General features: G+C 45.7%; 1 protein-coding gene across 6 annotated transcripts in view; it reads right to left on the bottom strand.

Annotated features, from left to right (window-relative positions):
* TEP1 (telomerase associated protein 1) overlaps positions 1-26,755 on the bottom strand; it is a 1,162,857-nt gene that overhangs the window by 469,899 nt on the left and 666,203 nt on the right. For all 6 annotated transcript variants that reach the window (XM_078652640.1, XM_078652638.1, XM_078652642.1 and 3 more), the window contains 3 exons: positions 26,236-26,324; positions 22,231-22,345; positions 1,701-1,965 (listed from right to left, as the gene is read on the bottom strand). In XM_078652640.1, the coding sequence (XP_078508766.1) occupies positions 1,701-1,965; positions 22,231-22,345; positions 26,236-26,324 (469 nt within the window). The remainder of the gene's footprint in view (positions 1-1,700; positions 1,966-22,230; positions 22,346-26,235; positions 26,325-26,755) is intronic.

Here is a 26,755-nt window from a genome sequence, read left to right as displayed (position 1 = left end):
GTCTACTTTGTTTACGTAAAGTAACAGCTTATTACCATAGCGCATGGCAAGATTCCGCTGCACATGGGGATATTGGGTGAGCCGCAGGGTGTGTCTTCTGGCCAGGTTCTGCCCCCAATCCCCCACAAGCAGCCAACCCTGCAAGGTGCATTGCCTATGGCAATTGCGGGAGGTTAGTCAAAGGGTCTGGCCCAGGCCCCCACCCTGAACAGCCAAAGGCCATGGGCAGAGTGGTGATGGCTGCAGGGCCTTGTCATAGGTCATGCCTTGTGCCCAAACCTCAGCTGGTAGCCAAACCCCCCACCATGCCTGTTTTTTGCTGTGTTGGCATCAGTTAGCCACAGTGCCAACCACCTGTACCGTGCCAACTCACCACAGACACTCAAGCTTCTCCTTTTTTTAATGGTTTTCTGTGAAACATCCCAGGCCTCATTCCCCAGAGCTCATATTTCAGGCATACTCCACCACTAAAGGCGTCATAACAAGTCAGGCAGATTTTGTCCGGATATTCCCCACCCCTGGAGTTACTGATACCAGGGTAACTCATATTGAGATGGAAGTACACCCTAACTGGTGGCACAAAACTTTAAACAGCCAATAGCAATACAGTGACAGACGAATGCTCCTTAGAAGCACCGCTTTATATATATTTAGAAAAGCAAGAACAAAAGATCTGACCTAAAAAGGAATATTCAATATAGGGGATAATTCAATAATTATAATAATTTCAGTTTGATACTTGTGGCAAAACAACATTGCTCACTTGTACCATGACACTGCCTGGGAGTGAAGTAAACCTATAAGATGCTGACACTCATACACGAAGGGCATAGCTTTATAGTCCAAAAGAGCTGACACACAGTAATGTGAATATCCTAGTGGTAAATCTGGGCAGAGAACTTTCATCGCCCAGCCACACTATATCAGTCATATATGCTATAACTGTCTGTTTTGATTATATGTATGTTTATATTATGTATGTACATGTTGATGTTTAAGTAACATTGTTTTGGATTAAGTGCTCATCAATCGTAACTCGTGGTGAATACATTGTGTCAGATGTATAATTCACCAATGTGTTTGAAAAAATGTATTTCGTCTTTTATCATGTCTCCAATTTTAGATAAAATCTTAATAAAGAAAGAACTCTATATGTTTTAAACAGTTGTCGTTCTATTGCACTGAGTTTGGGTTATCCCCCACGTGATGTTATGTTAAGAGTAGATTAATGTCAATTGAATCGTAGTAACTGCCTAGGAATTTTCTTCTATTGTTGAAATCTGAGCAGTAATAGACACACAATACTCTGAAGCACTTGGCACTCTTGGGAATCTTTGGCAATCCCTCATGTGGTTCAGTTGCGCTGTGTGCACAGGATAGTTGATATTGGCTTACCTTGCTGAGGTGAAGCATACACTAATTGGACATGATAAACACATTGCTGTGGTGCAGTTGAGACTAAGATAAAACATTGGCAGTGGCCTAAACACAGTGCTATGGAAACAATGGCACAATAGGAAATATTGTCAATGACAAGATGGCGACTCAGCACCACTATCACAGTTGGTAAACGTTAGCACTGCACATACAAACCTCCCAGTACAATAACCATAGAACTAGAACCAAATGTTGACAATAGCATACAATTAATTGAGGCACAGGCAGCGATTTTCCTAATGCAAGGAAATAAAGGTCTGTACCTGTCAGCTTTCCTCACTGTCTGGGGCTTGTTCATCCACCTCAGAGTGCACAGGGGGTGAGCTGACTCAAAGTCTTCCTTGTTCCCCAGAAGCCTCTGGGCCTGTGATGTGATGGGAGAGGTGTCTGGCTCATTGATGACTTGTTGATAAAAGAGTGAAGGATTCTGAGCGAGAAGAGAGCAGTTTCTCTGAATAAAATCTCTGTAGACCTCAACTCCTTGAGATTCAGGAGGTACACCATCACCATTCTTAGTGAGAAAGGAAACTAAAAAGATAAAAAGAAAAACATTTACAAAACAATTCTCGTACATCATTAAGAATAATGCATGTACCACTCTTACAGCACAGTACTGACGACTGCACCGCCCCTGCTGCTGAACAATGACGCTTTAGTCTCATGTGAGTACCCATCAGTAACAACCCAGCTAAAATTACATTGGCCCATTCTTAGGTCAAACTTTCCCTTTTCCTTAGAGGCTGTAGGTAGTCTCAATCACCTCTGCCTTGGGATATATAACTCTAGGACATTGTTGCCCCCAGTTGGAATGGCAGTCCCTGGAAGCCCATCCTGCGGCTTTCCACTCTGTAGTCACCTATTTTGACCTTGCCATGGTTCATTAGGGCAAAGGCTAACATTAGTGTGTGCCCACTCTTGTAATTTTGGCCTGAGCATTTTTCTAAGGGGAATACTGGCTTTGGCCATACGTGGACACACTGACAATTTTACATCAACAATACCAGCCTCTATACCCCTCCGTTTTTCCCCGGATTAAAAAGTCAGGAACGTGTACCAGCAATGTATGGGTGAGGCTTTTGGTCAGTATTCATTAAGTCAGATCACATTAACAAACAAGCATTGGCATAGCCAATAGATCTCGCCTTTGGGGCCTTATGAGTGTTTAGGCAGAGCTATTGACTTTGCCAATGTGTTTAAGCTGTGCTGTGGAGAAGTGTGGCTGCTGTGCAGCATGCTGAAAAGTTGTAATAAAAAAGTGCCAGAAGCATTTTTGTTACCTTATATATGACCAAGAAGTCATTATGTCCAACAGAGCAACCATATCAAACAAGCGTTGGCATAGCCAATAGGTCTTGCATTTGGGACCTTGTAAGTATTTAGTAATGCAGCACAATATCCTTGGTGCAACAACATTAACTGTGGCATGGCTAAACCAAAGGCGAGACCTATTGGCTATGCCATTGCTTGAGAGATGCAATATTGGTGCTGACTAATGCTGTGCTAGTGATGAATGATGCGGGAAACATCCTTAATAACGACGTTTTAACCACGACTTACCTGAACAACGAAGCCAGAACAACTACTTTCCTAAACCACGACTTTTCTTGAACAACGAAGCCCAAACACCAAGGAAAGGAAAGTACATTGCAAGTCACTCCTCTCCTCCCCCCACCCCTCATCGACCCTTGGAATCATTCTTTTGGCAGTGCAGGGGACTGCCAAGGCATGACATTGCGTACACTTCGCCCCCTGGAACAATGCGTGGCACGTCACTCCTGTCCTCCCCCCACCCCTCATTGACAATTGGAATTGGCTTTCGCAAACCAGCAACACTTAATTATCTGCCATGTATTAGAGTGAAAACCGGGGGGAAACACCCCTGCATAATTTAAAACAAGACTTACTACACGGCAAAGTATGGAACCAGATCGCAAGGAAAAAATGTTATCGTTATGAAAAATAACTTTTGTTCTACATTATTGCAAAAATCACATACTTATTTTGTGTAGAAAAGCGATTACATGTCATGCAGATTAAAGCGGTTAATAAACCAAAGCAACTTTGTGCAATTTGATAGTTTTGCATCATAAGAAAGTCATAGAGATTTTAGTCATTCACTGTCTTTTTTAACCAAATACTCTTACGTGCTTGGTCCTCATTTTTTATTTGAAAGACGCACATTGTTTCTATAAAAAAAATAATAATAACAAGGTTCTCGGTTCTTCATTTATGATCTCATCTTTCAGTAAAATGTTGACGAATCATTTTTTTATGATAGATGAAATGTAGCTCAAGAACAGTCGACATGCCACTAGATGGCGCATGTGAGTTACAATTCAAATCTTAAATAATTCATTGTGATAGCTGGAATATAACCTTTTTAACAATGAAGTTGCGAGTATTGAAATGAAGGACAATATTCAAGCATGCATGAGAATAGATATCCACAAATGGGTTCATAAAAAGTGCACAGAACGAAACCAAATAGAACTGTAGGTCACTTGAATCTAGTTTCTATAAACTAATCATATTCGTGGTTTAGGAACTCGTTGTTATCAATGTCGTTGTTTGGCATTGCTCGTTGTTAAGCCTTCGTGGTTCAGGAATTCGTGGTTTAGGGAGTAGTTGTTCAATCATACAACCGAATGATGCTGTAGTGGTGCTGACTGATGCTGTTTAATGCTGTGGTGTGCTGAGCGATGCTCTAGTGGTGTTCAGTGATGCAGTGGTGGTATGAATGATGCTGTGTTGGTGCAGAATGAAATCTTTGTGCATCTTAATCTTTGTGCATCTTAAGGGGCATATCATATGTGTAGTGGAAGAGATGTGTGCGGATTAATGCAGTAATGGTGCGGACTGCTGCTGTGCTGTTCATGAATGATGCTGTAGTGGTGCTGACTGGTGCTGTGGTGGTGCTGTTTGATGCTGTGGTGTGCTGAGTGATGCTCTAGTGGTATTGAGTGATGCAGTAGTGGTATGAATGATGCTGTGTTGTTGCTGAATGACATTTGTGTGCAGCTTAAGGGGCATTTCATAGGTGCAGTGGTATAGGTGTGTGGATTAATGCAGTATTGGTGCTAATTGATGCTGTACTGGTGATGAATGATGCTGTAGTGGTGCTTACTTATGCTGTGGTATGCTGAGTGATGCTCTAGTGGTGTTCAGTGATGCAGTGGTGGTATGAATGATGCTGTGGTGGTGCAGAATGACATCTGTGTACATCTTCAGGGGCATTTCATAGGTGCAGTGGTAGAGATGTGTGTGGATTATGCAGTATTGGTGCTAACTGATGCTGTGCTGGTGGTGCAGGATGCTATAGTGGTGCTGACTGATGCTGTGGTGATGCTGTTTAATAATGTGGTGTGCTGAGTGATGCTTGAGTGGTGTTGAGTGATGCAGTGGTGGTATGAATGATGCTGTGGTGGTGCAGAATGACATCTGTGTACATCTTCAGGGGCATTTCATAGGTGCAGTGGTAGAGATGTGTGTGGATTATGCAGTATTGGTGCTAACTGATGCTGTGCTGGTGGTGCAGGATGCTATAGTGGTGCTGACTGATGCTGTGGTGATGCTGTTTAATAATGTGGTGTGCTGAGTGATGCTTGAGTGGTGTTGAGTGATGCAGTGGTGGTATGAATGATGCTGTGTTGGTTCCGAATGACATCTGTGTGCATCATAAGGGACATTTCATAGGTTTGGGGGGAGAGGTGTGTGCAGATTAATGCAGAATTGGTGCTGACTGATGCTCTACTGGTGATCAATGAAGCTGTAGAGGTGATGAGTGTTGCTGTGGTAGTCCTGTTTGATGCTGTTGTGTTCAGAGTGATGCTCTAGTGGTACTGAGTGATGCTGTGGTAGTGGTGCTGACTGATGCTGTGGTGGTGCTGATTGATACTGTGGTGTGCTGAGCGATGCTTTGGTGGTGTTGATTGATGCAGTGGTGGTATGATTGATTCAGTGGTGGTATAATTGATGCAGTGGTGGTATAAATGAAGCTGTGTTGGTGATGACTGATGCTGTGGTGGTGCTGGTTGATGCTGTGGTATTGTGAGTGATGCTGTTGTGGTGCAGAGTGACGCTGTGGTGGAGATGATTGATGCTGTAGTAATGCAGACTGATGCTGTGCTGGTGCTGAATGATGCTGTGGTGGTGCTATTTGATGCTGTGGTGTTGTGAGTGATGCTGTAGTGGTGCAAATTGACACTGTTGGAGATGATTGATGCTGTGATAATGCTGACTGATGCTCTGCTGGTGCAGAATGATGCTGTGGTGGTGCGGACTATTGCTGTGGCGGTGCCAATTGATGCTGTTTTGTGCAGAGTGATGCTGTAGTGTTAATAAGTGATACAGTGGTGGTGCTCTCTGATGCTGTGCTGTTTATGATTGATTCTGTGGTGGCGCTGACTGATGCTATTGTAATGTTGTGATGTTGCTGTGCTGGTGCTGACTGATACTGTAGTGGTGCTGACTGATGCTGTGGTGGTGCGGATTGATACTGTGGTGTGCTGAGTGATGCTCCAGTGGTGTTGAGTGATGCAGTGGTGGTATGAATGTTATGTTGTTATGTTATGTTATTGTTTTTTGTTGTGCGCACAGCTACTCCAGCTAAGGAGCGTCCTGGCGCATTTGACAAGGAGGAACATAACACAACAGAAGGAAGCGGAATACTAAGAAGGGACAACTCTAAATGAAAAGCACATAAAAAAACAAGCTGGGGACTAAGAGGGGCAACTAAAACAAAAAAGTTTTCAAGGCTTTCCGGAAAGCCATAAGATCCTCCAGCAGACGAACTTCCAACGGAAGAGAGTTCCAAGCTAATGCCGCTTTTACACTGAAGGACGTCCCCCCATACGGCAGAGCCTGTATCTAGGGACTACAACAAAGGCCTGGCCTTGGGAGCGAAGGGTGCGTGTGGGGACATAAAAGGAAAGGAAGCGAGACATGATTTCAGGGCCTATGCCTCTCAGAATCTTAAAAGCCAAACATAGGACCTTGAAAAGAATACGCTTCCTCACTGGGAGCCAGAGTAAGGAGCGAAGGACACTCGCCACCGAGCAAAATCTGGGCAGGCCGACAATCGCTCTGGCCGCAGCGTTTTGCACCCGTTGCAGGCGAGTGAACTCAGCCTGGTTGGCCCCAGCCAGAAGAGAGCTAGCGTAATCCAGGCGAGAGATAACAGTGGCCTGGATCACTAGCTGTCTGGTTGGGGCATCAAAGTATTTGAGGACCGGTCTTAAACCTCTCAACAGACCAAAACAGCAGGCAGCTATTTTTTTAGTGTGTCCTACGAAGGTGAGACCAGCGTCCAACCAGACTCCCAAGTTTTTCAACTCTGACACCGGAGTCGGGGTTGGTCCCAGCTCTAGTGGCCACCAATGGTCAACCCAAAGTTCCACTCCCCTTCCGACAATCATAACCTCTGTCTTAGTGGCATTCAGCTGGAGACAGTTCCCCGTCAATGAATGATGCTGTGTTGGTGCTGACTGATGCTGTGTTGGTGCCGAATGATGCTGTGTTGGTGCCGAATGATGCTGTGTTGGTGCTGATTGATGCTTTGGTGTTGTGAGTGATACTCTAGTGGTGCAGAGTAAAACTGTGGTGGAGATGATTGATGCTGTGATAATGCTGACTGATGCTGTGCTGGTGCTGAATGATGCTGTGGTGGTGCTGACTCTTGCGGTGTTGGTGCAGATTAATGCATTGTTTTGCCGAGTGATGCAGTAGTGTTAATAAGTGATACAGTGGTGGTGCTCGCTGATGCTATGCTGTCTATGATTGATGCTGTGGTTGCGCTGACTGATGATATTGTGATGCTGAGTAATGCTGTGGTATTGTTGATTGACAGAAATAGAGTGAAGATATAATGCACAATACGCTTCACAGGTGAGCCCCATAGAGACCATTCTAAGGCACCTGGGGTAAGCGTTGTTTACAACGCGGTGTTTACACCGCACGACCTTTACCACGCTGCAATTACAACGCAAGTCATCACTACGACTTGCGCTGGATGGTGCTGTTGGTTAAGGAATATTGTAATTTTATAATCCAACACCTTCCCTACTGTTACATGGGCTGGTGTTGGAATAGTAAATTATGATAATCCTCAATCCGCGCCCTCCAACGCAAGTCGTTGTAACGACTTGCATTGTAAAATCCGGGCTTTAAAGTACCGAGATCAAAATGATCGCGTTGTACTATCATACATCCGCACCTGGGCAGCTAAGATGAATTCAGTTTTTCATAAAAGTTATCACATTCCTATATCGCATCACAAACATCTAATTCTTAGTAATTGAGGAGAGTTAATGAAGTTCAGCGATAATTAGAGAGGGAAGAGAGACAGAATAAGAGACAATAAAATAGTGTAGGGTTTAAATACAGTCATATACTAAAGTGCACAAATCAACATCTATTTGTTTTTGGTGGTGTGTGTGCTAACATTTTTTTTTACTAAAGTTATTAATCAAATACTGGTAAATTGGCTGCGATCCCCAATATAAGACATATATGGATAGCTAGTAAAATAAGCCCACCATATTGTGGAGAATAATTGATCACGTTAACAATACTGTATAAAAGACTATACATTAGAAAGTAAAGTCTTATGGGGGAGAGAATTCTTTGGAGTTCATCATAAACAGAATCTACTCAAAGGGGCAACATCAATCACAGACGATGGCTGTGTGTGTAGTAATAATAATTTACCCAAATCATATTTGGCTGGCTGTTTAGTGTTATTCCACAAATATGTGCAGTTTTATTTTTGGGGTGAGACATTTGTGTAGTGCGAGTACCTGTTTTAATGTGTTAGTTGAGAGCTGTAAGGTACCATGAGGGACAAATAAATATATTTTTGAAAAACGGAAGCAAAGTCGCATTGGCCTTAAGTAAATGGTTATGCCAAAAATAACAGGCACAGCGTGCCTGAAATTCCGATTTTTGACTAATAGTAAGAGGGACAGAGTACCAAAGAATTTGATTTTTATTAGTAATAATTATTTTCACAAATCAGAATTGGCAGGTAGTTTAGTCTAATCCCCTAAATATGTCCCATGTTTTAACTTTTTGAATGAGAAATGTGTATAATGTCAGTGCATAATTTAATGTGTTGGGGGAGAGCTGTATGTATAATAGGGATACAAGAGGCAAATGAAACTAACGAAGAGCGAGGGGGAGAAGGGAAGGGGTGGTGCAAGCAGAGGAGCGCAGAGGATGAAGCTGACCAGAAGGGAGGGGGAGAAGGGAGAGGGTGGTGCAAGCAGAGGAGGGCAGAGGATGAAGCTGACCAGGAGGGAGGGGGTAGGGCGAAGACGAGAAGGGAGGCAGAGAAGGATTTTTGAAAAACAGAAGCAAAGTCGCATTGGCCTTAAGTAAATGGTTATGTCAAAAATAACAGGCACAGCATGACTGAAATTCCGACTTTTGACTAATAGTAACAGTGACAGAGTACCAAAGAATTCGATTTTTATTAGTAATAATTCTTTTCACAAATCAGAATTGGCAGGTAGTTTAGTCTAATCCCCTAAATATGTCCCATGTTTTAACTTTTTGGATGAGAAATGTGTATAATGTCAGTGCATAATTTAATGTGTTGGGAGAGAGCTGTATGTATAACAGGGATACAAGAGGCAAATGAAACTAACGAAGAGGGAGGAGGAGAAGGGAGGGGGCGGTGCAAGCAGAGGAGAGCAGAGGATGAAGCTGACCAGAAGGGAGGGGGAGAAGGGAGGGGGTAGTGCGAAGACGAGAAGGGAATGGGGAGGTGCAAGCAGAGGAGCACTGTTCCTCTATGACGTTCGAATGAGAAACAGGAGCTAGGAAGCTCCTGTGAGGGCCGGCCTCTAAGATGTGTCAAACATTCCATATTAGGGAGGTAACAGAAACATAAGGCAGTGACAACCTGTGAGGTGTAAGCTGAAGCTGTCCTTTGATCAGTTGGATTTTGCTTGTGACAGATGGCTGTTAAACAAGCAGGAGCTGATTTCAGAACAGCTATTGCACAGGGAAAGTCTCAAACCCGTGGCCCGTTTACAACTCTTCAAACCCTCACCAGGCTAGAGGAAGTGTGAGAGCAAAGTACGGGGGTCCTGTAGGGAGCCTAGTCAGGCAACAGAGGGCAGCCACCTGCTTTGAACCAGTTATTTCAAACCAGGAATGCAACTACATTTGTAAAGTCCTTCTTGTGACATATAAAACGAGAATGCAGCCTGCCCTCGCCGCGGTTGTTTAAACAAGACATGTGGCTGTGAACGGGAGTGCGTGCACGAAAGTGTAATGCAAAAGTAAAACTGATCGCGGTCCAGATGGTGCCTCAGACAGTGAAAGCTGGCGGATGTGCGCTCGTGCCCGCGCACGTGAACGCAAGCGCTAGGCCATCAAAACCATGGGGTAGCACTTTCAAAACCCCGTTTACCAAATGTCTTGTCAGAACAGCGCATGCGCTGGCTCAGACGAGACCTAAAAAAAGAATATAAAACAGGAGATATTTTTTTTTTAACTGTACTACACTTTACATAGATCCACATGATTCACGTGTTTAAAAAAAAAAAAAAGAGCAGTACCTTGAAGGTGAGTTTCAGAGGAATGAGGTGAGGCTCGGTGTACTTAATGGATATATGGGATCCAGTAATGGCGGTCGCTACCTTTAATACGATCCGCGGGTGTTGGAGCAATGTCCTAGTATAATCCGATGGGATCCTCACGGACTGGAGAGCCTGACCTGACGCGACCACTTGATATTGCGTTCGGAAACACTGTCGGCCCCTGCTTTCCTCAGGCCTTCCAGTCCGTGAGGATCCTACGGGTTATACGAGGACATTGCTCCTAAACCCGCGGATCGAATTAAAGTTACCGACCGCTATCACCTGATCAAGTATATTCCTAAGTCACACCGATCTTTGTCATCAGTTCATTTTAAATTGCAGGCCGTTTTTACTTAATAGTCCTTGATCCGGCATCTATATCTTCAGAGGAACAGGACACACGGGCACCCCATTTAGGTGTCCCCAGCAGCCTCTGCCTCGGGCATTCTTGGCAGCCCCCGTTGAACACAATTCTATCACGAGCGCCCAGAGGCCTCGTCGAGCCCACATTGAGGGGCAATTGGTATTTTACCAGGCAATTACTCTGTTTAAGTCCTGATGATGATCTCTTGTAATTAGAACGCGGGATCGAAACGTCGACCTTTCTTAGTAGACAAACTGTTGACCATTGTTATCATTGTTTGTATGTTCTACTCTGGGAAACACTGATATTTCTTGAACCTCACAGTGGCCTGATTGCTCACCTCTCTATTGCCTGAAGTACTCTTTCTTTTCATTTACTCTATTCGTGTTCTTTTTCTTTCTCTATTTTCTATCTTTGAGTACGGCGCAGGATTGTGCCTTACAGCGGAAATTGTTTGTTGTAAAAAATTTATTCTAAACCAAAAAGCACTTGAATTAACTTATAATTAAATTCCCTACCCGGCTGGGTGTGGAAAACATATAGTAGCCTATCGTGGTCTATATAACCTAAGTATACTATCTCTTTAAGCTTTGGACCCTTGTCTTTTGTAATAACTAATACCCATGGTCCGCAGCTACCAATTGGGTCCCCCTTGTTTTCCCAAAAAATACCTTAAATATAAAGCACAATCCAGTGGGAGATGATTCTATTCTGAACAGCCTTATCTTTCTTTGCCTCAGAGAACCACAAAAAGAGCGGATTGTCCATCCGGTGTTCTTTTGTCTGATCAATATAAAAGCTTGGAGCTCTTTTGGGGTCCAAAGTATTGAGTTTCTTCTCCTCTTTATAGAGGTGAGGCGAAGCATAGAACGTCAGCAATGTGATGTTTTGACCGACGTCGAACTGTCATAACTTTAGGCAAGAAAGATGCCTGTGTCTGTAGGTAGACTGAGAAGAAGGTGGTGTAGCACAAGTTACTACTTGTGTAACGATATATCTGTAAGAGGCATTAGTTAGTGATAGATTCCTTACCTTAGAATATCCCCAGGCGTCAAACTGGATACGGAAAGTTTTCGTCAGCAGTACCCCTGCGCGTCAGAAGGTGGCGTCGTGCGGCTCCGCGTCCGTCGCTGGCGTCGTATGCACCGAGATGACATCACGGAGACTACTTAGGCGCCACCAATGCGCGCTGACGTCAGTTCTGTACACAACTTTCCGCGCCAGGAACGCAGAGCCATGCAAGAAACTGACCACAGTTGCCATAAAACTGGGGCCCTGAAAGGGATGACCATAACCCTAGATATCGGTTCGCAGTATGGGAAGGATGGGTGGGGCGGTAAGGAATCTAACACAAATTACTGTTTCTTACAGATATGTCGTTACCGAAGGAAAGTAACTTGTGCATCTGAAAGAAATAGGTTAGTGTTAGATTCCTTACCTTAGAATAGATACCCCAGCAATACCAACCCCGGTGGTGGGTCTGCGAACCAAGATCACACCAGAAAGTCCTGGAAAACTGAACCGCCGAAAAAGCCATCTCTCCGGACTTGGCTGTCCAGGCAGTAGTGCCTAGCAAACGTGTGCAGCGAGGCCCACGTAGCTGCCCGACAGATGTCCTGCAAGGGGACTCCCCGACCCAGGGCAGTATTAGCCGCTGTGGCCCGAGTGGAATGGGCGCGTAGCCCCACAGGAGGCTCCTTTTTCGCCAAGGAGTAGCAAACCTTGATGCACAAGCTGACCCACCGATAGATGGTCCGCTTGTGCACTGCCCTTCTTAGTGCCCACGTAACCAACAAAGAGATGGTCGTCCACCCGGAACTGGCATGTGGGGTCTAGATAGGAGAGCGCACATTTTGGGTCCAGACTGTGGAGCCTCTCTTTCTCTTTCGAGGGATGCGGAGGCGGAAAGAAGGTGGGCAAGGTGATGGACTGCCCAATATGAAAGGCTGTAACCACTTTGGGCAGGAAAGAAGGACGAGTCCTCAGAACAACCTTGTCCAGATAGACAGAGAGGAAAGGAGGTTTAGAAGATAGAGCCTGGAGCTCACTCACTCTCCTGGCAGAGGTGATGGCAACCAGGAATGCAGTCTTAAGGGTAAGAAGACGAAGACGACAGTTATGAAGTGGCTCGAAGGGAGTGCACATCAGATAAGTCAGAACAAGGTTCAAGTCCCACTGAGGCATCACGAAAGGAACAGGGGGGAACTAAGAGTGATGCCCTTCAAGAACCTATTTACAACTGGGGACTTGAACAAAGAGGGCTGATTAGGGAGCCTTAAGAAGGCGGAAATGGAAGAGAGGTAGCCCATGATAGTGCCCAGAGCAGAGCCCTGCTGGTCAAGAGAAAGAAGAAAGAGGAGAGCCTAAGAAAGAGGGGTGGAGAGTGGATCCACAGCCTTTGCTGTGCACCATGCCACAAATTTGTTCCACCTGCAGGCGTATACCGATTTTGTGGAGGGACGCCTGGCTGACAGAACAACATCACAGACTTCAGGAGGCAAGTCAAATGGCCTCAACTGTCTCCGCTCAATCTCCACGCATGGAGGTGGAGGCTGGGCAGGTTCGGGTGGAGGACCGTCCCCTGCTGCTGCGACAGAAGGTCCTCCTGAAGAGGCAGACGAATCGGGGGATCGACTAACATGCGGAGTAGCTCGGGATACCAGTCAGTACCTTCGTGCCCAGTCCGGAGCCACAAGGATGACTTGGGCCCAGTCGTGCCTGATCTTCTTCAGCACTCTGGGCAGAAGTGGTATAGGCGGAAAGGCGTACAACAGACCGCAGCCCCCCTCTGGCTACATGGGCCTGAAAGCTCGGACAAGGAAGGCTTTGAGGCAGATGCTGCGGGAGAGGATGTGGATTGGCCTTGCCGTTGTCCCCTGCACCGCCACGGCGGTTACCACGTCCGCGGCAGTGTTGAGGCTGGTTCTGCGGACTGTGGCTGGCAGGACGTGTGGGGGTGCCTCCTTCCTTGGCCATGAAAGGGGCGAAAAGCAGAAGTTTGCTGGCGCTGGCGAGACAGGCCCAAGGACTTGGCCGTAGCCCTGGTGTCCTTGAAATGGTTAGGCGCACTGTCTGCTTTGTCGCCAAAGAGGCGACGGCCATCAAAGGGCATGTCCATGAGCGTGGCCTGGACATCGCCCGAGAAATTGGCTGACCTCAGCCAGGCATGGCGGAGAACCGCCACCGTCGTGGAAATCACCCTTCCCAGCGAGTCCGTGGTATCCAGTCCACACCTGATAGAGTAACATGCCGCATCCCGCCCCTCCGCAAGGGCTTGGGCAAGCCAGGCCCGGGCCTCCTCCGGGCACTGGGGCAGCACGTCCGCAACCGTGTCCCACAAGGAGTGGGTATAAAGGCCCAAATGCAAGCGGTTATTCATAGACCACAACCCCAAACTCAGTGAGGAAAACAGTTTCTTGCCGAACTGATCAAACCTTTTGGATTCCCGATCCAGGGGAGCGGTCGGGAATGCGGTCTGGGACGTGGATGCCTAGATCACAAGGCTCTCGGGGGTGGGGTGTACGGACAGAAAGTTAGGGTCGCCCGGAGCCAGGCGGTGGCGTCGGGCCACGTTCAGATCCACAGGGGGCACTGTGGAGGGTTTGGACCAGGTGCTCATCAGAACGTCCGTGAGGGCTTCATTGGACGGCAGCAGAGGCTCAGAGGAGCTTACTGGCGGCTAATGAACCTCAGTGAGGAAGTTAGTCCTCACGGCCGCAGCAGGGAGCTCAAGAGCCAAGGCCTTGGCTGCCCTGCGCAACACCACACCATAGGTAGCACCCTCCTCCGTAGCCACGGAGGGAGGAGAGATGAATCCAGTGTCGAGCGAAGTGTCCAAACCACTGGCCTCCCCTAGCACATCTGCCCAGTCCTGGCTCAACTGGCACTGCTGTGCCAGAGGGTCATCAGACCCCTCCCAGTCTTCCCCTTCATCCGTGTCCTGGTATACAGGCTGTAATGACGGAGCCGGGTCGTAGGTGAAGGCCTCACCCATCGACGCAGAAGACGGTGCCGGTCTGATGCCGGACCCGGACCCGGACTGGGGTTGAAACTGGGGACGGCGCCGGGAGTGACACCAGTGGGGTCGGCACCAGCGCAGGAGTCGTAAGGTCAACTGGCGTCGACCAGGATCCGGGCACGGATCCCACGGGGGCCGACGGCGACGGGATCGAAGTCGCTGACGGCGCCGGGGCCGAAGCACCCGACGGCGCTGGGGCCGGATCCACCGGCCCGCCGAGGCCCCCAGTCAGGTCTGCGGGACCCGAAGGCGCGGGAAGGCCACAATGGAGGGAAGTGAGTCCTCATGGCAATGAGGAAGTCACGAATCTCCTCCGGCGTCGCTAGCAGGCCAGGGACCGCTGGGTATGGGCCTGGAGGTGGCGCTTGCGGCTCTGACGGAGCCGTGTGGGCGGTGTGGCCAGAACCCTCGGCCCACGTCGCGTGAGCGGCGAGCGAAGTCTGAAGAGCGATGTCGCCTCTTCGGCTTCTTCTTTGAGTGCCTCGACTTACCAGAGGACTTGGAGCCCGACGAGTGATGACGATGACTCGTCGAGCGACGACTGCGGCTCCGCTACTGGTCCCTCGACTTCCTCCTCGACCGGGACCTCGAGCGGTGCGGAGCAGACTGCCAGATCTCGAGAAGCTTGCGAGACCGCTCCCGCCTAGCTTTCGAAGTCAAGGCCTGGCAGTCGGGGCACGACTTGTCGTCGTGGTCAGCCACGAGGCAGTAGAGACACCAATGGTGGGGGTCGGTCACCGACATCAGGCGGTGACGGGCGTCGCACGGCTTGAAGCCAAGCATCCCTACGGCACCAGGTGTCGAAGTCGACTCGAAAAAGAGATCCAAAACAGATCAAAAAGTTAGTCAAAAAATGACTAAGAGTACTGCTCTTCCCGGATCTGCGCTAGCTGGTGCGGAAAAAGGAAGAACTGACGTCCGATCGTGAGGCGGCGTCTAAGTACTCCGACGACGTCATCCCGGCAATCACGACGCCGACGACGGACGCAGAGCCGCAGACGACGCCTACCGACGAAAAAGGGTACTGCTGACGAAAACTTTCCGGATCCAGCCTGATGCCTGGGGATATTCTAAGGTAAGGAATCTAACACTATACTGTTTCTTCCAGATATACACCTCTCCCAGTAGGCCGCACCCACACAGAAGCAATACATCTGTCACCACTGTCAGCACCGGGCGGGGAAGGGAGAGGGTTCTACCACTGACTATTGCAGCCCAGCAACCACCAATGCAGATCTTTTGCAGGCTCTTCCAAAATCTGGGCGTAGTCAGAGAGGTCATCTTGATGTTGGGTCCACTGAAACATCAGACCCACTGAATATGCAACCTGGTGTTCTTGACCAACAGGATGCAGGAAGAAATCAATGTCAGGAGCCTCAGAGTCGACCTCAATGAAATACAGGACCAAGTCTGAAAGATTCGGATCAAACCTGAATGTCCTGGACTCTTTTTTTCTAGTGGAAAGACAAGCAAAAACTGTGCCCAGAATGGCTCTCATGAAAGGGAGCATCTGTGAAGGAGTCACGTGTGATTCGGTATGTTGATAGTGAAGCCCAAAGATGACAGGAAAGTCACAATAGCCGGGAGGTGGCTGACAAATGCCTGAGGCAAGCCTTCCTTCAACACCCAGTCATGGAGGTAAGGGAAGACCGGATCTCCTGACCACTAAAGGTGAGATGCCACAACCGCAATCCCTTTCATGAACACGAGGGGCACTGGTGAAACCAAAGGTGAGCACTGTGAAATGGAAATGCTCCTGCCCCACCGAAAACAGCTTGTAGCGCTGATGAGGCTGAAGGAGGGATGGATCGAAGTGGCATCATGCTGGACCAAAGCCACCATCCAGCCACCAAGGTTGAGCATAGACCAGACCTGGGACAGTATGAGCATTCCGAATTTTTCCTTGCGAAGCAAGAAGTTGAGTGTGTGCAGGTCTAAAATACAACAAAGACTTCCGTCCTTCTTGAGCATCAGCAGGTAGTAGAAATAACAACCCCATCCAACTTCTGGCACGCGCATCCTCTCAAGAGCCTCTTTGGCCAAAAGGGCTTGCACTTCCTGCCGCAAAACGGACGGATGGTCCTCCATTATTTATTAGAGGGATGGTGGAATGTTCAGTGGCGTGGAAAACAAGGGTAGGGCATAGTCCTTCAGAAAAGTTTGCAGGATCCTCCTGTCCGATGTTATGGCCTGCCAACCAGACAAGAACTCTTTGGGTCCTGCCTCCCACCAGGTGGCCATGCTGCTCTAATTGAACACTAAAGGGGTTTGTTAGGTGGGGCTGCAGGGGGGTCAGTGGAATGTGAGGCCTGTTGAGCTTGCCCACAGGAGAGGTGGACACCCCGTCCGCAACTGCGAAACTCCTATGCAACTTATTGAGGTTGGATTGTCTCATTGTATAGGGTGCCTCGGCTGAAGCAGTAATGGGAATGATGGGGCTCATTCGGCTGGTGAGGTGGGGGAACACAAGCCCAGGGAGACGGTCTTGACTCTACAGTCCTTGAAACGAATCTGCCTCGCCTCCAAAGTGGCGAGTCCCATCAAAGGTCATGTTCATAAGGGATGATAAGACATCGCCTAAAAAATATAGCTTAACACAACCAAGCGCGGTAGCGAATGGCAACTCTAGTGCCAATGGCACACCCGATGGAATCTGTGGTGTCCAAACCACAAAGAATTGTGAACTTAGTTGCTTCGTATCCTTTCTGCATAGCCTGGCGTGGATAGATCAGATCTTCAGGAACACCCAGAAGGACTTGAGCCACCAAACCACAAAAGGGCAAGGGAACAGTAAGCAGCTGGAATTCACTGATCTAAAAGCCAAGCTGGTGGATGAAAAGGCTCTCTTTCCAAAAGTCTCCACCCATTTTGACTCCCTACCCTATGAAGGGTAGTGGTTGGAAATAAGGTTGGGTTTGTCCTGCGAGTAGATGCCTGCAACACTAAGCTTTCAAGGGAGAGGTGCTGAGATAAAAACGCAGGGTTGTGTGGGGTGGTGGCGTCTTGCGATCTATCATTTGACTGGTGGGTCAGGGAAAGGTTTGGCCATGCCGCTGACAAGGCATCTGTAAGTGCCTCATTAAAAATCAAAGGGGCTCAGTGGATGTTTGTCCTAGATGAAGGACTTCGATCAGTTCACTGATCTGACCTACATGGCAGGGAGCTGGAGGTCCAAAACTTTGGCTGTCCTACGTATCACCATGGCAGAAGAAGCACTTTCTTCAGTGTCAGGACCAGAGGGTGCGAGGAGTCCAGACTAAGGAGAGGTATCAAGGCCACTAGCGCATTGCAGTTCATCATACCAATTCTCATGGTATGGCTGTCCAATCTCATCAACCACATCCTAATCATTGTCCGAATCAGATCCAAACCATCAATTAAGGGCATGTATTTTTCCTAGTGGAGGTGGCATGTCGAGTTGAGGAAGTGGCACAAGGACAGGGCTGGGCGCAGCATCGATCAAGGTCAAACTGGCACCAACTCTGAGGCAGAGAGTGCAGCAGGTACTTCACCGTTTGGTGTTAATGAAGTTGGCATCGAAGTTCAGGGAACTGATGTGGACCGTGGGGGCAGTCAGAACTGGACCCAAGGTTGCCCCATGATGGGCTCGGAGGGTTCAACTGGTGCAGAGAGAGAATCTGTCCGCAGATGGAGAGTATCTCCTCTCCATGGGACTCGAAGTCATGTTATATGGAGCTGGCTAGGATCTGAGGAATCGGAAGCATGGCCTCACAGAACTCTTCAATCTGTTTGGAAGTGGTGGATGGCCCTGGAAACTCAGGTTGCGCCGGATCAAGTCGTGGTATAGGCTCCAAAGTCTATCGACTTTGGGAGGTGAGATTGAGATGTATGATGCCGTATGGATCCAGTCTGACAGGCGAGGAATATTCATAAGGTGTGGAATCTGCAGCTGGAAGTCATCAGAAAATATTTTTGCAGATTCGCATGGGTTCTGAATAACATGTTGAGGAACTAAAACTTTAAATTTGTTGTACTGACCATAGACAGTAACAGTACAAGTTATGATCACATTAATAGTAAGCCCGCCATGCCACAACACATGATCAACATCTTCAAATTATATTTGCCTCTATTAGATTGCGCATCAGATATTATGACAGGGGAAAGGAGTTGGCCTAACAGCTAGGGCGGTCGACCTTGATTCTGGTGAACTGGGTTTGAATTTCGGCAAGGACGCTGAACATCCTGTGATTTTGGGCAAATCACTTAATCTCCCTGTGCCTAACAAAAATGAATGTGTCCTCATGTAACGAAACTGGTGCTATGTAAAGCAATCTTATACCCGATTTGGGTCTAGTTCGTGCTATATAAAACTCTGATTTTTTTCTTTTTTTTTTACCGTTCTTTAAGAAGTTAAGCAGGAAGACTTCAACAATAGATGCATAAAGCACTGACATCTAAAGGACTTCAAAAATCTGCAACAGAAAAGTTTTGCCTGGTGTACTTAAAAAAACCTTGACCACAGTGGAAGACCCAAGTCATGTATACTTTTTCATTGGCATGGGGCTTAACAGAGGGAGGAAGAAAAGGCAATGATTACTCTTCACTGATAACCAGACCAAGAGGGCTTTGAACTAGTCCATAGGAGTATTCATCTACAGATTATTTAATATGTAGACATTAACTTTTTCTTTTTCTCAAAGTGTCTGCTTCAGTCTTGCAATTCACATGTGCTCCATGTAAAAAAGATCCTTATAAAGGTAGGAACCAAGATCCAGATGTACTAAGCATTGGTTGCAAAATACTGGTCATTACCAAATCACAATGTGGGTTTGTTACATACCAAAAGGTCTTCTTGCAGTCGCAAACTGCCCAATTTTATAAATTAGACCCTCGGCAAATTCAAAATGCCTTCGTTCATCTAGACCAAAGTTTTTTTCTAGGTATATGACAGCACTGGAAGCTGCTATGCATAGAGACATCACGGCACAATCCATCAGTGGCTTCACTATTCAAGGAGTTCAAAATAAGACCTTCACTTACTATGTGAAATTATTCCTTTGTCTTTGTGAACATGCTCAAATAAGTGCCCAAAAGAATCCCATTGTAGCCTGATGTAACATACTAGCACCACATTGTGCTATAGATAGTATAGACCTCCTTTTCTCATTCATGAAGGTGTTAGTTAGTGTGCACCAGTGATACTTCAAATGAGTCTGGTGATGGTTTAGTTCTCACAGAAGGTCTTTATCTGGGCATCTGTACTTTTTTCCTGTCACCCACTACTTGTATGTCTTTGCTGAAGATGTCTAAAAGATTGCTACATGATGTTACAGAAAACCTGATGCCAATGAAACAAGAAACCAATCAGGTGCTCAAGGCTACAGTGTTGCAAAGATGATAGATGTTGGTACCTTTGACACAGTAGCTGAGATGCAGAGTTGGGCAGCTGCAATATTTTTATGTTTGGGGAAGGCTGTGATGTCACCAATGCTATGGATTTGGTGTTGTTGGAGACTGTTGTATCTCGATTCTGTGCGGGCACCATAGAGCCTTATTGGTGGGCTTTAATTTCTATGAAGCTTAGATGCTCTTGGAGAACCTCTTAGTCATCTTGGAGTTTGGGCTCATGTGTGGAGATTTGCTTGTTCTCCTAAAGATTACCCTCCCTCTGAATTTAAGTCATGAATAATGATCCTCAAGCTCCAAGGGGCTAAAACAGTCTTCTGCAGTGCTGGAGTCACCCATCATGAGGGGTCGTCCTCGCTGCCATCTACATTGGGAGATTAGTGAGTCTGAATGACCAGGTGAGATCGAATGGGCCCTTCACATAATTGTGCAAGAAGGTAGGTAGGGCAAAATATTTTGCGTTACACCGCTGTAGGGTTCAGAAGACTAGCTGATCTTTCCCCAGAGACGATCTAATGGCAAGTACTGAAACTAGTTTCAAAATGTCCTGGGGATTGTATTGCTCAGTTAAAGGTCTTGGTGTGTCTGGGGGACCTTGTTGACAATGTTCTTTGCAAACATTGTCTTAAGGTTAAGCATTCATCATTGAAAAGGAAGTGGAAGAATCTTCGAGTACTAGACTGACGGCATTTGCACAGCACTCACCTAACCAAATGGGTCTCCTGCTGCTGATTGTGGAGTTCCGCATAACCAAACAGACTAGCATTTAGATTTATTCTCAAAGAAGGCCGTGATGGAATGAGCAAAATATCCAATGTAAGGGGGTTCCAGATAGTTGACACATACTGAGAAACAGCATATCACCAGAGTCGAAATGCCACTTGGACACTGTAAGCAAAGACATCTCCTTACTCTGGAGATTAAAAAAGGAAAATTAGGAATTAAACATTGGGCAAAATAACACCGGTCTTGATGGAAGATGAGACAGGCAACTTTAAAGTGGATGTAGCCTACCACAGACAACCTAATGCTATATGGTCTACAGAGATTATGGTCTCTTTATCTAAATCCAGTCATTGCAATGACAGCTGCATGTTGGGATCCCTAGAGCCAATGAGCTATTTGTAAGGATCTTATTAATAAAGATCTAAACCTGAATTTCAGCCAAAAGATGCTGGTGAGACCCCACAAAGCTGAATACGGACGACAGTGACAATAGCGCTCTATCTGTAAAGGTCCCATAGTAGTATCAAATTGAGTTCCAGAAAGGTCCATGGTAGGGACAGAACACCTTGTTGCTTGTCTTGGACCCCTTAGTAGAGAGATGGATGCTCATCTAAAAACTCTGTTTGGTCTGAAGGTAAAATACTTTTCTTTCCATTGCTTCATCCTCCTATTGTATATATTTATGTTTTGTCTGCGCCATTGTGGTGGTCCAGAAGACAAACAATGCATAAGGTGCAATTGTTTTTTGTTTTTTTTACATTTCTTACCTCAGGTGAGACTTTTGTCAAACACAAAGAATAAAGGGGTCACAAGAGCTCAAGAAGGAGTGAAGTCAAACAAAATGCCACCCTTCACAGAAAACAATTTCAAACTGTAGCTGACATTATTACTTTAGTGAACATTTCAGCTGCCTTTCAATTGCTTCCTTCATTTTCCTACCAATAACTTTTTAACAGATATTTTAAAGGTTAATATGCAACCCTATAAAAAAATATATTCTAGAGTTTATGTCCAAGTCTTCTACATATGCCCCAGTTCCAACATGCCAACTCCGAACCATCCGTTGAGAATGTTTTGCACCGTCTGGGTGGAATATGAAACCAGGATGCGAGTCAGTCATTGTGGAAGACGGAACCTTAGGATTAAAAAAAGCTATGAGTGAATAGGGTGATAGCTTTCATGATTTGGAGGTCAAAGGTGTAGGAGGGAGTACTAGGAGTACTAGATGCACTGGCACTCGAGAAAGAAATAACAGAGAAATGGGATGGAAGGCGGCAAGGTCATATGGGGGTTTTGACAAAAAAAGAACCACAAAACTCAAATAGATAGTATGCAGTTTGAAAAATGTGGCCAGTCTGCTAAAGGATGACAAGGAATTCTTCTTTGTTTTTATTTTGGAAGTTATGGTTGCCAGAAGCTGCTAGATTGTGGTTTTTATTGGCAGGACTTTCTGTGTAGGTATGTGGAAAGGGAGGTATATAGAGTCTGAAAATACGTGGTTTTAGCAGAGTCAAGCAGGTGGGTAATGAGTTTGTATCTTCCTGACAACGTTCCTTTCTCCTGCAGCAAGCTAAAGTCTTTAGGGAAAAAGATAAATGTAGAGGGTTGCGAACTGCATGCGTTAAAAAAGTCACACTAAAGTTGTGGATGTTATACTTCCCGAACCAGAGATTTTCGGTATGCTCTATTTATACTTTACATACACTCACTCACATAAACCCTAGGTTACTTACAGTACAGGCTGTAAACCTCGCAGAGATGAGGCAAGAGACCCAGTGTCACGTGTGCCGATAAGAAGTGCAAGTTTGTCAGAAGACTGGAGAGCTGGTCCAGACATCCACTGTGTATCTGAAAAGGGTTAAAGCATAGAATTGTTACAGATTGTGCAGGGGCAGACCACAGCGAAGGCCTACAAGAGGCTCAAACTCCCATCACTGATGGCAGCATCCAACCTAGAACACTGGCACTACCACACAACTCTCAGCAGGAACCAGTACACTATTATCAGTTAAAAAACACAAGATATTTATTTATTTATTTATTTGGTATTTTGCAGAGCGCGCAGCTACCTCCGACGGAGGTGTCCCAGCGCTGAAGACATTATCTCAGAGGGTCGGGGGGAAGGAAGGAGGGGGTTTAAATTTGGGAGAAGAACCAGGTCTTTAATTTTTTCCGGAAGAGGGGTTCTCAAGTAGTGAATCTTAACTCTGTGGGCAGCTGGTTCCAGAGTTTGGAAGTGACGACGGCAAGAGCCCTTTCTCCCGTACGTGCCAGACGAAACCGGGGGGTTATCATTAGGCGTAGATGATTGGATCTGAGGTTACGTTGTGCCTGTGAGAACCTCATTCTGCGCCGTAGGTATGTAGGGCCTCGGTCATTGAGGGCTCTGAAAGCCAAGGTCAAGGCTTTAAATTGGATCCGCAGTTTTATTGGGAGCCAGTGGAGTTTGATAAGGTGGGGTGAGATGGAGTGTCGGAAAGGGATATTGTTGATTAACCTGGCCGCTGCGTTCTGAACCCTCTGTAGCTGGTTAATGAGGTAGGATGGGGCACCTACATACAGGCTATTCGCGTAGTCTAGATGGGAGGTTATCAGGGCATGGACTACTGGTTTTCGAGAGTCCAGCCGGTAAGTAGGAAATTATTTTTTTTAACATACGTAACTTCCCGAAGCAGGCAGAGGTAACTTTGCTGATTTGGGTTTTACAGGAGAGGGAAGTGTTGAATTGAAATCCTACGTTACGGGCAGTTAGGACAGGCACTGGGGGAGGGTATAGTTCGGTCGGCCACCAGATATAAGGGGGTAAGAGTGATTTCTGATTAAAAAATAAGACTTCAGTCTTATCAGTGTTGAGTTTTAAATTGTTCTCAGACATCCATGAGGTGATCTTTAGCATGCAGTGGCGAAAGTTGTCAAAAGATTTTTCAGCGTGGTCTTTGAAGGAGAACACCAGTTGGGTGTCGTCGGCGTAGAAGGTCACTTTGACGCCACACGATTCGACAATCTTTGCCAATGGTTTGAGGTACACGTTGAAGAGGAGCGGGCTTAGGGCGGAGCCCTGTGGGACTCCCCAAGTCAGTGGTTTTTTGGCGGAGAGAAAGGATCCCAGCATCACTTGTTGGGTTCTGTTTTTTAGAAATGATTTTACCCACAGGAGGGGAGGACCGCCGATCCCTATCTCTTGTAAGCGAGTCATTAGTTTGTCGTGCGAGATATGCTCATCCAATCACCAAACTAATAACCTGCAATTAACATTAAATCATCAGCCTGAGCCTATAAACAAAGTTCACTGTTTGAGGAGGGAGCATGGCCTTGGAAGGGGCAGAGCCTCGTACCGATAGCTACCTGAGAGACCCTCTGACCTCCACCAATGCACCCACCCACTCTAAAACAAACAACAACAAAAAGATTGTTGAGGCTGTCACTGTTGTCCTGGGGTATTTTCACACCCATTAATGGACACTGGCAGCATGCAGCCTCCAAAGACAAGTTGGAAAACCACTCATTGTAGTGCTTTCCATCTTGTCTTCTTTCCCACTGTCTGATTTAGTCTCCTCACCGGGTTACCCAGTGAAGGGAGGAGAAAACGTGGGACACGCGGTGGCACCGTGTGAGTTGGCAGGTATCCTACCTCAAAAACATAGTTCAAATCTATACACTTTACACAATTTGCTCACCAATAACCACCCCCGCCCCCACGTCAGGCCTGAATACCTTCAATTTAGGATCTACTCAGTCTCAAAATATCCCATCTCACTAATGTTACTATAAGTAAGAGCTAGCTAACTCAAAAACTCACGCAATAACAGAAGTTATCATGTCTTTTCTCAGTAGCAAATTTACAGTAATAAAAGAACATGAAAGTATAAGTTTATCTACCATCACAAATGCTGACACCATTTTAATCACAGTGAAATGGATTATCATGCTCTGCAGAATTAGCCTAGCTCACTGACAGCTAAAGAACTTCTTCCCTCTGACAAAGAAGTGATTTGGCAAGTCAACTACCAGTCACATCAACCTCACCAAACACGTGTGAGTCCAACATAAGCCACTCACATACATCTCTGCTTGAAGATGTCAAACCAAGGCATAACGTCCTCCCTAGATCCCACCTTTTATACTTAATTGTAAAATTCAAGTCTACACTACTGGATAAACTGATCAATGAGCCCAACAACTCCTGGAGTCAAATCAGAGACTTGCTCTCTTAAAAAGTATTACTGGATCAGATCTCTGAACTTTCTTGCTCCACCTTGGAAGGACCGTTGAGTCATACCCTTCATTATTGTTTTTGCCAACTATGACAAATACAACACACTGGACCAGATTCATGAAAAGATTATGTCAAAATGTTTTAGAAACATCACTCTGTATAAATACCTCCGTGCTTTAAGATAGCGGATCTTATCAAGATAGTTATCACCTTCTTCATAATGCATTTTTACAATACTTAGATGTGACCAACACCTCTGCAAAGCATCAAGACATTATCAAATAAACAAAAACTTTATTCAACCGGTCACCTGGATACCATATAGGACTCCAAAAAATGAAGCTGCCAGGACAAGCTCAGTGAGCAAACCTAAGCTCAAACATTACAATAATAGATCACTCAGATTCATATTGTCAGCAAAGACTACCTGATCACCCACTCAGGTTATTCAAAACCGCATCTTCATTCAAAGAAAAAACTGCTTAGACCCAATAATGAATAAAAACCTTTTTGCAATGTACTCTACTTGGTCTACAAAATCCTACAAAAATTATTAGAACAACAAGGTCACTCAAGAAAACGGTCAACACACTCCTGCCTTGCTCTAAAGTCAATCATCCTTGGAAATACTTCAAAGTTTATATGCAGGCTTCTCTACAAGCTGCATTATACTCACCAAAATCTTCAAAGAGGATGCAGAAACTTGTTTGTGGCAGTAATGCTCAACAAGCCATTGCTTCAAAGATAGGACAACCCAAATAGCAAGCTCATATCTTTGCTTGCAAAGGCCATTCTTGACCCAGTCCACAATATAGAACCATCTGCAGCCCTTTTCAATCAGTTCTTTATCATTGTATTGAATCTTTTACATTTTAGCAAAAGTACATTCAAAACATCAAATTATTTTTTTCAGGCTGCAAAAAGAAAGCAGTTTGGAACTCCACTATTCTTCACTCATATAGGGCTCTATCTGAAATCCTAGAAGCCCCACCATAGGGTAACGTACTTCACAGCTTTCTAACTCATTCAGTGACTGATTACAGAAGCAATTCGATATTAACGCTCTCAATCCATATTGATCCTGTCACAGGTCTCCTACCCTAATAACCGTTTCCTTACCCACTGTGAATCAGTTTTGGTTTAATAAACCTCCAATAAAATACATAGGATAAAATATTTCTGGTTCAAGTACAAAGCACTGAATCCTAGAAAATCGTTGACCATATTCAAGGAACCTACAGAATAGTTTTACAACTCTAGGCAGACCTTAAAACCATGGCCTTTATAATCCACTATAGTCTGACTTCAGGCAGAGAACAGAAACAGTGGCTCTTAAATATTGGAATACAAGATAAATTATTGTATAATGGGACTCCATGTACTCGACCAACCAAAACTTCCTGCAGATCTAACAAAGAAGCTTTAAAAGAGGCTTCACAGAAAAACATACAAAGGCCTATAACCAATGCCTAGCATTTCAAATGGCACTTTAAAATAAAAAGTTTCTGCACCCAATACTCACCAAGTGATTGGGAAGCTCAGAAATGGAGTCTACATCTGGTTTCCTAAAGGGGTCCAACTGTTCAGGGTCTGCACTCTTCCACAGATGAGCTGAGTGTTCGAATGGGATGAAATTATAACATCATTATGTGTAATGCAGGTTTAGTAAATTTGCTATTAGTTATAACCTTTTGAACTTTGCATTTTCATGTGATTTAGAGGCGTATACAAGGTATTTGGCAAAACAATTTATACTCAAAACAACAATTACAAAAGTGTGCTGTTGCATTGTTACACACTCCTGAGACCAGAAGTGCTCTGTATTTATGTAGTTTGGTTTCTTTTCTAAACTTGTAAACTTAGTATATTTCTGTAATTCAGCAGGCTTGTATAAAGAATCTGTATCAATAATTAATATGTGCTTAAAGGGAAGGTGTCACCTACCTGTAGCTATTAGTTTGCAGCCTGTAGTTTACAGACTGCAAACCGATAGTAAAAGGTAAGTAACATTTTCTGTTTGCACCATGTGTAGGTGTACATCA

The sequence above is a fragment of the Lissotriton helveticus genome, chromosome 7 (assembly GCF_964261635.1).
Source record: "Lissotriton helveticus chromosome 7, aLisHel1.1, whole genome shotgun sequence".
Lineage (NCBI taxonomy): Eukaryota > Metazoa > Chordata > Amphibia > Caudata > Salamandridae > Lissotriton > Lissotriton helveticus.
Note: the sequence above shows the minus strand (reverse complement) of the source record. Positions and strands in the feature narration are given on the sequence as shown.